This window comes from Eretmochelys imbricata, chromosome 18 (assembly GCF_965152235.1).
Source record: "Eretmochelys imbricata isolate rEreImb1 chromosome 18, rEreImb1.hap1, whole genome shotgun sequence".
Classification (NCBI taxonomy): Eukaryota; Metazoa; Chordata; order Testudines; family Cheloniidae; genus Eretmochelys; species Eretmochelys imbricata.
This window is the reverse complement of record NC_135589.1, coordinates 6,121,361-6,135,409: the sequence shown is the minus strand read 5'-3', so window position 1 is coordinate 6,135,409 and position 14,049 is coordinate 6,121,361. Positions and strand designations below refer to the sequence as shown.

At 39.4% G+C, this 14,049-nt stretch overlaps 1 protein-coding gene across 4 annotated transcripts in view; it reads right to left on the bottom strand.

The window, feature by feature from the left end:
- Positions 1 to 14,049, bottom strand: part of SPEN (spen family transcriptional repressor) — a 106,001-nt gene that overhangs the window by 29,294 nt on the left and 62,658 nt on the right. For all 4 annotated transcript variants that reach the window (XM_077837594.1, XM_077837595.1, XM_077837597.1 and 1 more), the window contains 3 exons: positions 7,628 to 7,788; positions 3,847 to 4,047; positions 2,364 to 2,515 (listed from right to left, as the gene is read on the bottom strand). In XM_077837594.1, coding sequence (XP_077693720.1) covers positions 2,364 to 2,515; positions 3,847 to 4,047; positions 7,628 to 7,788 — 514 coding nt within the window. The remainder of the gene's footprint in view (positions 1 to 2,363; positions 2,516 to 3,846; positions 4,048 to 7,627; positions 7,789 to 14,049) is intronic.

The following is a 14,049-nucleotide window of genomic DNA, read 5'->3' as shown; positions in this document are numbered from 1 at the left end:
TGGTTAGTCTCTAAGGTGCCACAAGTACTCCTTTTCTTTTTGCGGATACAGACTAACACGGCTGCTACTCTGAAACTTAAGTAAACTGTAAGAGATTTACTCAAGAATGGGAGTTCTACAAATGCAACCTAATGATTAAAGTGGAATACTAATAAAGGGCTATATTTCCAAGTGTCTAGAGTAGCACTACTGCAGCCCTGGCAAATTATATTTGTCCACTCAACTTTGGCAAGCAATTTATTTTGACAGGAGAATAAAATTTCGTGTATATTCCTAATGCACTGAAAAGGGTAAAAAACAAGTCTACTTTGTGCCTAGGCTGCTACATTTTCATGACACTTTTGCAAGGTTGCATTGTTACTAGAATTTTGGCCTGCTAATAACACTGATAATATGGCACTATATCACATAAAACCACTTTACAAGACATCATAGATTCACAGATTCCAAGGATTCACAGAAGTGATCATCTAGTCTGACCTCCTGTATAACACAGGCTATAGGACTTCCCCACAATAATTCCTAGAGCAGATCTTTTAGGAAAACATACACTCTTAATTTTAAAAGGGTCAGTGATAGACACACCACCATGACCCTTAGTACATTGCTCCAATGGTTAATTATTCTCACTGTTAAAAAAAAAAGTTACTATTTTTCTAGCTTCAACTTCTAGCATTGGATCATGTTCTACCTTTCTGCTAAACTGGAGCTTATTATTGAATATTTGTTCCCCTGTAGGTACTTAGTCCCCTGTAGATTTATAATCAAGTCGCCCCTTAGTCTTCTCTTAGTTAAGTTAAATAGATTGAGATCACTATAAGGCAGGTTTTCCGATCCTTTACTCATTTTCGTGGCTCTTCTCTGAACCCTCTCCAATATATCAACATCCTTCTTGAACTGTGGACAAGAGAACTGGACATAGTATTCCAGCAGTGGTCACACCAGTGCCAAATAACCTCTCTACTCTCACCTGAGAATCCTCGTTTCCAAAACCAAGGACTGCATTAGCCCTTTTGGCTACAACATTGCATTGGGAGCTCATGTTCAGCTGATTATCTACCATGACCTTCAAATCTTTTTCAGTCACTACTTCACAGTAAGTATGGCCTACATTCTTTGTTCCTATATGTACACATTTAGCCATATTAAAACACATATGGTCATTTTACCATGCAATCTACATTGCATATTCTCAGGAATCTGTCCTCTTCATTATTTACCACCCCCGTCCCCCGCATCTGCAAACTTTATCAGTGATGATTTTATGTTTCACACTACTATTATTGACTACCCATACTAATTTTTGTTTCCTCAGGGCAGCTCAGATGGTATAACATGAAATTCTGCATCAGAAAAGGGTCTGAGCTTCATACAGTGTGCAGATTCATAAATCAGTCTTCAGAGTTTATAAAGGTGTTGCAATACACAGAGCTGCCATGCAATCTCACAATAAAATGTAAGTCATATTTGTGCATATCAGATAGAAAAAGTATGGCATTTTGCATAAGTATGAGATCTCCTCCTCCAAATCTGAAAGACTAATACCTCAAATGCCAATAACTGAAATATTTCTAGACAGATTGAAAACAGTACTGAATGTACAGCAACAGCAAGAGTTACTAAAATAATGTTGTAAACAAAATATGCTATCAATACAGAAAGTCTGATACTGCAGACCATATATTATTGTCTGTACTGTAGACGGATATTTGATTCATCAGGAAAATATCTCTTAAATCTTAACATTGCTATTACTCTACAGAGAGTGCACAATGTGGGAGAAAGAAGGGAATTAACGTTCCTGTGACTGTCTCACTCAGATAAGCTTGTTCAACTCCCTCATGTCATCTCTAACTCATTGTCTCACTCTGCCCCATTGTTACAGAACAGAGAGTCATAGCTGATGACTGATTTCATAAGCAGCAGTTAAACTTTTTGTTTAAAAAAATCAACAAGAAACTAACTTCATAACAGTAATGCTGACATGAAAATGGAATTGAACATGTTTACATCCATGATGACCATTAATAACTTTTCTGCCGCACTCCTATCCTGCAGAATATCCTTAACCGTTTCTTGTAACTGCACCTAACGTACTTCTTGTAATCACACACAAGGGCCATTTTCATCCCAAGGTTATTTCCACTGCAATACAAGTGTGCTAAAACCACATCAAACTCGAAACAATGCCTCTGGAGTACATTCTGGCAAGAAAAATAACTTATGTCAATAACTATATTTCACATGCTCAAAGTGATCATCATTACATTTTACTGCTTCTTACATCATTCAATAATCTGATGCGCAGTTTTTGTACTGAGGCAACGGTCAAAAGTAACTTATACCAAAGAGAATTCACATACCACTATCCCTCCAAAGCGCTGAAAGATGTTGCGAAGATCATGATAAGTGGTTGTTTTTTCAAGGTTACCAATGAAGAGAGTTCTTGTTGCTTTCGGGTGAAATTCATCTATCCTTTCATCCAAAGGGCGAAACTCATTCTCGCTTTCCGTTTCTAGACACCGTAGAGATGAAAAGCATATTGTAACATACTGAGGTGTTCTGAGTTTCTTGGAAAACCTATTTTTGGAATATTAGAAATTGTCTGAAGTGCTATCACTGCCTTTGACAAAAATACAGCTGTGCCCTCTTAGATATCTGTGAACTCCATTAATGCTAGGGGTTTGAAATCTGTAAGTCATGCTACTATACTAATGCCAAGGAAATGGGACCTTTAGATGCCCCTAAGTTTAAAAGTTATGGCATTCTACCTTTGCTGCTCTATAAATTTATTCTTTTAACAAAATGTCTTCTACTACCAGGAATTAAATCAACAGGCTTCACTGTATTCGTGTATGTGTTGATTCGGTACATGGAAAAATGTTTTGATGGATCTATTTCTTTAACAATTAACTTCAAGTACAGTAGATTCCACTGCACTTGCTAAAGGCAAATAAATAAAAGCACAAATTTGTGTACCCAAAGTTATGGCTTTCATAAGTTGTATCATTTACTTCATATTTCTCAGGGCCTTAAGGATTCTGTCCTCCTTTCACAGCAACACTTGCCATTTAAGGCAGAAAATAAATCCGTGAGGATTCAAACAGACATCTGAACTGTTTTGGCTGGGAGACAGGCAACTTCAAGTACTACTATCCAAATTCCATTTTGTACTGTACCTATCACCTTCTAACCATGCAGTAATCATGCCATAACGCCTACTTAGTAAAATGAAAAAGCTACACAGTTGGGGAAAGGGAGGCTAATGATATTTTTATGGAAAGGATAGCTGAAAGCCACACACCAATTAATTAATTAGAACATAGAAAGAAAATAAATATAGATAAATTACTCTAAAAAAGTAATGCCGTTTTACCAAGTTTGAAATCATACAAGTTATTCTGTGTAACCAAAAAGTGTTTATACTTCATAGGAAGTTAAACATGTAAGATATCCCTTAAGAAGCATGGACTATGCTAACTAAACTGTGTGTTGCCCTATGTTTCGCTGTGGAAATGAAGAGTAGCAGAACACAATGTATGGGCACTACAAGAAACGATCTAGCAAGGATGGAAGGCTTCCTTCACTGAGGGTTTGCGACTGTAGAATTTTCTTCTTGTCTGATGTACCTAGAGTAGATCAGTGGCATTCACAGTTCCTGCTCTGGGATTTATTCGGTCATGTTTACCAGTTAATTTAAATTATAGCTTTGCAGCAAGGCAGAGTAATTACAATGTTTCTTTTACTCAATTTGCTACCATCTTACAACAGTTACTATATATACACTACTCTTATAATGACTATACCCCTAGAGGAAAGTTAAGAAGTCAACATATTTTCCCTTACCTGGTCCTATCCAGGCTGTCACTTCAATTTGCATTCCAAAGAATAATTTTCCTTTTGATGCATTCAATGCTTTTTCCTGATCCTCCTGCTGTCGGAAGAACACCAGTCCATACCGCTCCTCAGAGGCCCCATGAATCTGCACTGATGTCACCTTTCCATATTTCTTGAACTCATGGAAAAGTCCATCCTTAAGGCTTGTATCTAAACCCACACAGAAACAAGTAAAATACAAATATTATTTCCCAACATTATAATGCTACAATGCTATCAAAGCCACAAACAGGTTTTGATCTTCTATCCAAATTGTGACTTCACTTTGTTTTTATCCGACCTTCAATTTTCACTGAAATTACAATAATATTTTAAAAACATATATTTTATGTTAATTTTGCATATTTAGGAGCCTCCAACTGGCCCTCATGTTTCTCTTTAGAGTTGAGGCCTCACCCATATAGATTTCCACATCTCTGCAGCCAGTGGAGCAGCTACTTGAAGAGGGTACAACTACTGCTAATGGCATCAGCCCTAAGACAATGAGTATGGGGACATGTAAAATATCACTGTTTATCTCATTAACATCCTTGCTGTTCTCAATATGAGTGAGTAGATATTACTAACAGCAATCCTGCAAAACTGGGTTGAACACATATCTATGAATACCACTGTTTGCATCACTTGTGCTAATCTTCTTGGAAAGACATTTGAGGCTCATCCAGTGTTGGCAAAAACAACTGATCTGGGATTTCACAAGCTGCCTATGCATTGGGGGGGTGGGGGGGAAGAATGCTAAACAAAGGGCATTTTAGCAGCCTTTACTCAGAATGCCTTGATTTGCATATCGCTTCCTTAGGATATATATTACTCAAACAAATACATTCAAAGAATATTAAAACTGCAAAGTCAAGCACTCAAAAGGTCAGAAAATGCCAAAATGTCTGTGCCACTTTAATTCAGCTTCCTCGTATTAAGATATAGTCTGTAATCACATACTACTTTTTCACCGAATCCCTCCCTCATTCAGGTGCAGGATGGATGGTGATCATGTAATGAGCAAATATTCAATATTTCACTTCGTCCTCTTTGCTCAATGTGTGATCACATGCCTTATTTAATGTACACTATTCAAACCCCACTCTGAATACAGAATTATTTATTTCCTCATGGGCTTTTCTATGGTGCTCATCACTATAGCAGCTGAGTGCTTGACAAACATTAATGAATGTATTTTCACAACAACCTTGTGAGGTAAGGTGGTATTATTATCCTTTTACAGATGAGGAACTGAGGCAGAGAGATACAGTTGTCAGAGCTCACCACTAATTTCCAGTGACCAATTTGAGATGCTTATATAGCCTGATTTTTCAGATAATTTAATACTTCAGATCTTCAAAGTACAGCTCCCAGTGACTTCAGCTGCAGCTACTAGTGGTCGCAGCCACAGAGTTTCAAGTTGGGCAGCCATAAAATGAGCAACACACAATTAGTGGCCACCCAAGAAAAATATGCTTTAAGTGACTTGTCCAGCAACACAGAACTCTGACAGAAACAGGGATAGAATCCAGTTGTCCAGGGCAACATTCAACTGCCCTAACCACGAGACTCTCTCCTCTCTTCCCCTAGCCCTCTGCTTCATTCACTATACACCTTCCAAGTGCTGCAACATGAGGCGTGATCCTCAAGATAACAGTCTCATTAACTTGACAACCCCATATTCATTCCCAGAGCACCATTCATCATGTGCACTTAATAAGTCAGGGGTTCTATGGTAAAAAAAAGTGTGATGTCTTGTTATTAAATGCTGAATGAATGCATACGTAGGAGGCCAAATTAATATGGTCCAAGCCCTCCTCCTCCAGGCTCCTTGCTGCATCTATTCCCTCTATCCCACCCCTTTTGCATTTTAGTCAGTTTTCTTCCTCCTCCTCCATATTGCCTGGGGGCCAGCAGGAGCACTGAGAACAGAGGAGAGAGCCTATCTGCTCTCAGTTCCAGTACCTGGCATCACAGTGGCTCAGAGCAGCAGACAACAGCAATTGCAAGGAAAGTCCTGCTCCGTGAGTGAGGCCTTGGGCTGGTGCATATTCCATACAGACAGAATCTTCAGAGAATTTAGCTGACAAACTCTAAAGTTTATTCAGCATATACAAGCTGAGAATTTTTTTCAAAGGCTTATAACTTGGTCAAATTTGGGCAGTTTTTCCAGAGACAGCAAAGGACACATCCCTGACACAGGAGCAACCCAGGGTCCTATAATGGGAAGTGTTGGGCAAACTTCTTTCTATGCTACCAGCTCTGCCAATAGTATGTTAGGCTATATCCACAAAAACAACGAGGAGTCCGGTGGCACCTTAAAAACTAACAGATTTATTTGGACAAAAGCTTTCGTTAGTAGAAAAACCCACTTTTTCAGATGCATCATGCCCAAATAAAGTGCCACCAGACTCCTCGTTTATATGTTAGGCTATGTCTACACTACCGCCCTAAGTTCCCTCTAAGCTGCGCAGCTGCCTATTAAGACCCGCGCAAGGATGCAGAGCTGCGCTGCGGCGGGGAGAGGTGCCTCTTCCCGCCCCCCACCCCCCACGACCTGCCACGATTGGGGGAGAGGAGCCCTTCCCCCGGCCCAGCCCAGGCCAGTGGGAGCTGCCAGGGAGAGGTGCCGCTCCCGCAGCCTGGAGCTGCTGCGGCGAGAGAGGGCTGGGGGGAGTCCTCTCTCCCTACCACAGCCCCGGGCCAGCCTGCACCCCAAACCCTCATCCCCAGCCCCACCCCAGAGCCCACACCCCAAACCTCTGCCCCCTCCCGCACCCCTCATCCCCAGCCCCACCTCAGAACCCACACCTCCAGCCAGAGCCCTCCTTGCCCCGCACACTCGAACCTCTGGCCCAGCCCTGAGCCCCCTCCCATACTCCGAACCCCTCAGCCCCACCCCCAACACATGAATTTTGTTATGTGCACCAATATGGAGGTGATGTGTCACATCACCTCCATATTGGTGCACATAACAAAATTCATTCCACACATGGATGTAAAAAATTAGAGGAAACACTGCTACCGCTTATGTTAGCAAAAGTTATGTTGCCTCAGAGGCATGAATATTCCGCTCCTCAAAGCGACGTAAGTGCTAGTGTACACACCGCTACGTCAGCGGGAGAGCTTCTCCTGCTCGCACAGCTTTTGCTGCTCACAGGGGTGGTTTATTCAGGCTGACGGGAAAGCTCTCTCCTGTCAGCATAGAGCATCTTCTCCAGATACACTGCAGCGGTATCAGTACAGCTGTGCCACTGCAGCACGGTACATATTTTCATTTTCAATGATGCAAGGAGCAGATGGAATCCTGATATTCAAAGGCCACATAAGGGCCACTCCCTTGACTGGCCAGAGGCACTCAAACGTTAAACTGAATGAAAAATTATACAACATCTTACCCCTCTGAATCTCTATCTCCAACAGAAGATAACTGAAGTCTCCTGAATGTATCTTTGTTCAAAACTAAAGGCTTTTCACATATTATCTGACAATTTTATTATAACATTATTATAGCAATAACCTTGGAACTAAATTTCCTAAAGCATGGCTCATTAAACTGCACTTATATTTTCCCATTCACTATTAAATGATACTGGCAAATATTATGAGAGTAATTAATAAATTGCATTTACTTAATATCAGGTATGCATGATAAAGACAATTTTTTCTGATCAGCCTGCTCCCATCCCTCTTTTCTTCTCCCTTACTGGCAACTCTGAAGAGACACTCTTTCACATAAGGATTTTTTTACCTGTTGAGCGCACTGGAAGATTTTGAACCTTGATCCCAAAACTTTTACGGGGCTCATCTTTCTCCAGAGATGGAAGCAGCTGGGATGTGGGTGCTGGAATTGCTGTAGACTGAACTGATCGTGCTGGAGACTCATCACTTGAGCTGCTGCTGGAGTCACTGCTGTGAAACAGGTAAAAGAAATAGCAACTCAGTGTGAAAAGAAAAGGACAGACAGACAATGAGTGGAGGCTGATGGTTTTAAAATTAAAAACATAAATCAGTTTATTTTTTCTTTTTACTACTGAACAGTCGTACATGCTCACCATCAAAAGCCATAAGTGCATGCTACTAAATACTAAGGTACTATTCATATCCACATACCATCTCATAGCAGCAGACAAAAGCATGAAGACAGTAACAATTCATTTCCCATATATAAATTATTTTATATTTTAAAATAGCAATCATCAATACCAGTGATTCTCAAACTTTTGTACTGGTGTCCCCTTTCATACAGCAAGCCTCTGAGTGCAACCCCACCCTTATAAATTAAAAATACTTTTTTATATATTTAACACCATTATAAATGCTGGAGGCAAAGCAGGGTTTGGGGTGGAGGCTGACAGCTCACGACCCCCACATAATAACCTCACCATCCACTGAGGGGTCCTGACCCCCAGTTTGAGAACCCCTGATCAATACTAAACTGTGCTAATGAAGAAAACTACTTGGACTGGATTCTTTAAAAGTTTTCTTTTTCCTCGCTGATGCAGAAAACCCAGTTTCCCGAGTACACCCCTGCTTATACAAAAACTCATACTCATCTTCCAAATATTCTCTTACAAAATCCTCAGAGGAGACAGTCAAGGAAACAGAATATGGGTAAAATGTCAAATAGATCCTGTTACACTTAATTCAATCTTCTGCATTATGATGGAATGTAACACAAAGTTTCATCAGCTTAGGAGTTGTGTGGGAAGACTGGAAAAATATACAGGTCTGCTGAGGCCTTAAAAATCCCTTTCAGCATTCTCACGCATAAAAGGAAATGCTATGGCACTGCCAGGTGCTTCTGTCAGTTTGAAAATTGGCTTCATAGTCTCTCCCCAATGTGGCAGCCACATCTTTAAAAGAGCCCCACCTCTAAACAGATGATACTGGAAACTAACGTCCCTTGTGAGAAAACTAACGCACGTTTTTGCCAACTGTTCAACAATTAGCTAAATGTACGTGACCCATCAAACACTGTTCACAGCCCCTACATGGAAGCCTCCATCTCAAAAGTAAACTTCAGGGTAAAGGACTTTGGTCCCAAGAACATTTGTATAAGCAGTGGAACAGGAATTGCAGATCAAACCAGTAATCTATTTAGTCCAGTATCCTGACTGACAGTGACTACTATTAGATGCTCCACAGAAGAATGCAAGGAATCCACCATAGTGGACAACTGTGTTAGAACTTGCTCACGTTGGAAGTGTCGTCTTACTCCCTCTTGGCCATTGGTTTATGCTCTAAACCAGTGCTTCTCAAAGCGGGTCCGCCACTTGTTCAGGGAAAGCCCCTGGCGAGCCGGACCGGTTTGTTTACCTGCCATGTCAACAGGTTCGGCCAATTGCGGCTCCCACTGGCAAACTGGTCCGGCCCGCCAGGGGCTTTCCCTGAACAAGTGGCGGACTGGCTTTGAGAACCACTGCTCTAAACTGAAGCATGAGAGTTTATATCCCTGGGAAAAAAATTATTCTACGTTCTCATTTCCTAACAAACACCTAACTCCTTTTTCTGAATTCTGCTGAGCACTAAATCAAAATATCATCTTCAAGTTAACATATTATGTACAAAAGTACTTGAATCAGTTTTAAATTTGTTGCTTTTTAATTTCACTTACTATTCCTTTATTTTTATATTGTGAAAAATGATAAATAAGAGCACGTCATTTACCTTCTCTACACCATTAAAGCTCCAGTTAGGGCTGAGGTCCCATCTTGCTAGGCATCATACAAAACACAGAAGAGAGTCTCTGCCCCAAAGTGCTTAATTACAATTTAAAAGACAAGACAGAAAAACAAACAAAAAAAAAACTTACCAGAAGTTCACACCTTGTAAATTAATTTCTTCCCAATTTTCCCTTTACATAACAGCTCCCCACCCCTGCCAACCTCCCATGTCTGGCAGCCAGCCAAACTTCTTCACAGTCCTTGCTCCTCCCAAGTATCCTCCTCCTACTCTCCCCTGGGTCCACAGAAAGACAGTCTCATTCTGGGAGACAGAAGGAATAATAAACTATCAAGAGTGAGTGAATGGCTGCTTGCAGTCACTTCCATTCCCTGTGATGGGAGCCGTGCCCCATGCTCATCCCTAGGGGCAGGTGGCCCATATGATCCAAGCCCTGATCCCCCAAGTGTCCCATGGATCAAAGGATTTCATTGAGGTATCCACAATGATGCCCAGGTCTTTTTTCCAAGCAATGCAAAGAACTAGTTAAAATTATTTCTTCCAGTACACATTACTTTGCACTTATCTACCCTCTGAATTTTATATCCGTGTTGCCCATTCACCTAGCTTTGTTATTTCCCCTCAGAAGTTTCTCACTGTCTATACTAGTCTTGACTAAATGCAGTTTTTTGCCACCTTACCATTTCACTCCCTTTTTTTCCAGACTATTAAAAAATTGAAAAAATTCCCTCCTAAAAATAAACCATATGGCAACCCACTGGTAATCTTTTGCCCTGTGATCTTTTATTCCTTCTTGGCATGGTGCAAATAAGTTTCTATTAGTCTAAAAGGGAATGCTGCTAATATAAATTATTACAGAACAAATTGGCAAAAAATGTGGGGAACTTCTTTGAAAGATGAGGCAGCACTTAATATCATATTGTTCCCTTTTAGAAGTGAGAATGCTGAAAGGGATTTTATATATTTTCAGGTTTCAGAGTAACAGCCGTGTTAGTCTGTATTCGCAAAAAGAAAAGGAGTACTTGTGGCACCTTAGAGACTAACCAATTTATTTGAGCATAAGCTTTCGTGAGCTACAGCTCACTTCATCGGATGCATACTGTGGAAACTGCAGAAGACATTATATACACAGAGACCATGAAACAATACCTCCTCCCACCCCACTCTCCTGCTGGTAATAGCTTATCTAAAGTGATCACTCTCCTTACAATGGGTATGATAATCAAGGTGGGTCATTTCCAGCACAAATCCAAGTTCTCTCACCTTGATTATCATGCACATTGTAGGGAGAGTGGTCACTTTGGATAAGCTATTACCAGCAGGAGAGTAAGTTTGTGTGTGTGTGTGTTTTTGTTTTTTTTTTTTTTTTTTTTTTGGGGGGGGGTGAGAAAACCTGGATTTGTGCTGGAAATGGCCCACCTTGATCATCATACACATTGTAAGGAGAGTGATCACTTTAGATAAGCTATTACCAGCAGGAGAGTGGGGTGGGAGGAGGTATTGTTTCATGGTCTCTGTGTATATAATGTCTTCTGCAGTTTCCACAGTATGCATCCGATGAAGTGAGCTGTAGCTCACGAAAGCTTATGCTCAAATAAATTGGTTAGTCTCTAAGGTGCCACAAGTACTCCTTTTCTTTTTATATATTTTCAATCCTCCTAAACTGTTAAAGCTCTGTATTACACTTAATTAAATCTTCCACACAGTTAAACAGCACAATTTTTGCATTTTACACTTAGCTCTACTAAAATTTTACCCGAGTGATATGAGAGATACTTGTTTTTGTTTTTTTTAAAGGAATCAGAGGACATCAAGTATTATCCACAATAGCACTTAATTCATATTTTATTTTATTTTTTTATTTTTTTTTTAACTGGATTAGCCACATATAGCATTTTTGGACAGATTGTTTAAATACAGACCATTCTGATTTTAGTAGAGTGTTCCATTAAGAGAAAGAACCTCAGCACTCAGGAACCTGGGGCATCCTTAGCAGAAGAACTAATGCAAATGTCTGAACTATTGAGAAGAATTTTTCAGAGATGGTCATCATGCCCACAAACTTCCACTCATTTTTTGGGAGCGGAGTATGCGTCTTCCTCTGCAAATTAGGCCACTGGTCTTTAAAAATATATTGAAAAAGATAAACCCACTCATGCATAATCCTGAGACATGCCAGAAATGGAAGTTTTATCATCATTTCCTTAGTTTTTAAAGAGAAAAAATACTAGAAATGATCCAGTATGCAGAAGATTATGTATTTTTGTTTTGTTTTTTAAAGAGAGAGAGAGAGAATTTTTCGAGCTGAAGAAACAGAGGTAAGCATGGAAAATATTTGCATGCCTGAATTTTCAACCTCTGAGAGTTGGGGTATGATGGAATGCTTAATTACAGCTGTGTTCCAGGAGAGACATGGAAAACAAAATTAAAATAAGGCATTTGATAGCAAATAATACATATAATCTCAAAAAGGAAAAACAGATATCCTTTTAAGCCATCCCTCAAAACTGAATTGTGCAAGCTATATAGAAATGTGCCCTATGCAGCTAAGATTAGAATTTGGCTGTTAGTTTTCTAGCAAACAGTATGTAAAATTTCTTCATTTCTAAGCTGACAACAAAAAGGTATTTTACTAAGATTTCTTCCAACAAAACTTGTTTAACAGCAGCAATTCACAGCTTTATAGTTAAAGCAATTACAAAAATAACTATTTCAGAACCTAGGAAGTTTAATAAAAGACAAAAACAGATGACCTTAAAGAATCCTTCCCATCACGCTCCTTGACAAATTTTTCACAGTTAATCAGTGACTTGTGTCAAGCCAAAAAGATAGAGAAAATGGTTCCAAAACGTATAACTTTGTTTTCCCCCAGCAACTAGAAAGCAAAAATCAGAATGTACATGTTTAATTTTTTCATAAACTAAAATAAAATGTGCTCTGGCACACAGCCTTTCCTCAGGATGAGAAGATCTACTCTTCAGCATCTATGTAAACTTACTGGTACATAATGCTACCAAAAAACAGTAGCCAATGTTCTGAAATGTAGCGCGGGGGGTGGGGGGGTGGTGGTGGTGGGGTTTCCGTGCTGCCAAAAATGAATGAAAAAAGGTTACTGATCACAAAATTGCCCCCTTTTTTTTTTTTTTTAAACTTTTCATTCTTCAAGCTGGTTCTAGTGTAAAAGTCCTTAAAATAATAATTTGCCTTACAAAACTGGCTGGTGCTCATAACTAAACAACACTGAAAACATACCTGAAAATAAACAAGATAAACTTCTCCATTGTCCTTATGTTCTATTAAATCAAGGGGGAAAAAATCTAAAAAAGGAGCCCAATACTGCAATCTTATTCATGGTGGGTAGACTCCTGCACCCGTACAGAACCCCACAGGCTTTATGGGATTCTGTCACTGTGTAATGGTCTAGCTGTGGGGATCAGATTACAGAATTGGAGGCCAAAACTTACTTGCATCACTGGTTTAAGTACCTACAACATTTTTGTTTACACAAAATCTAAAGCCTTTTTTTTCTTGTTTAAAATTGTGAGTGGGAAATCCCAAGTCATTACAGTATCATAACATATATTCAGGTCTCACTCTATTCTTTCAATGACTTGAGAGAAAAGGTTTATACCCATATTTCCATGAAAATACCATCTTCTTGAGTAATTGTATTTTTTCAGTTCTGGCAACAAATTATAAAATTATACTATAATTTATATTTATGTATGAAAAATGAATGCGTTTGAAAAAAAAATGAACACAAAGAAAGTTATTCTCTTTGTTCCCCAGCAAAAAGGAGATAAGAGAGAGACTCCAAACCAGTCAATGTAACAAGGATACCTGCTGTTTCTTGTCAATGGCAGGCTGCGCTAATCAAGGGATCTCACAACCTGCCATACCCTTTTGCAATTTTAAAATGTGGGACAATTGTCGTGTCTGCGAATTGATTTCAGAACTCTGAGTCAGCTGCTGTTGTTACAGCTACAGCAATGAGGAAACACTGCAGCCATTCATGTAAAATAAATTACAAAGAAGCATTAATGCATGCTGAAGGCAACATACCGACAAACTTCAGGTTTTAAAATCTAGTCTCATGAAGTCAGATTGGGTAAGAAACCCATCTGAAATCCTTGTGATTTTTTTCAGGGGGAAATTTATGCCAAATTTCAAAACAATAAATATTAAAATGACTTTCTTATAACTCCCTTTAAAAAGGGCTTATAAGGATAATTTATAACTTATCCTTAATTCTTTTACCAGTACTCAGACATTAATTTTTCTCCAAAACTAACTGACTTCTAGCTGATCTAGGCAGAGCTGCTGATTTCAATCAGTCTTTTCCCATAAATTATCCTGACTGCTATCTCCTTCCAAGATCTATTAAGGACAATAAGACAGGACAACCCTTATCAGCATAAAGCCCAATTTACTAAATAGGTTATTCACTAAGGTTGGTGTCAGCAGAAGATTTCCAATTTTAGTCAGGAA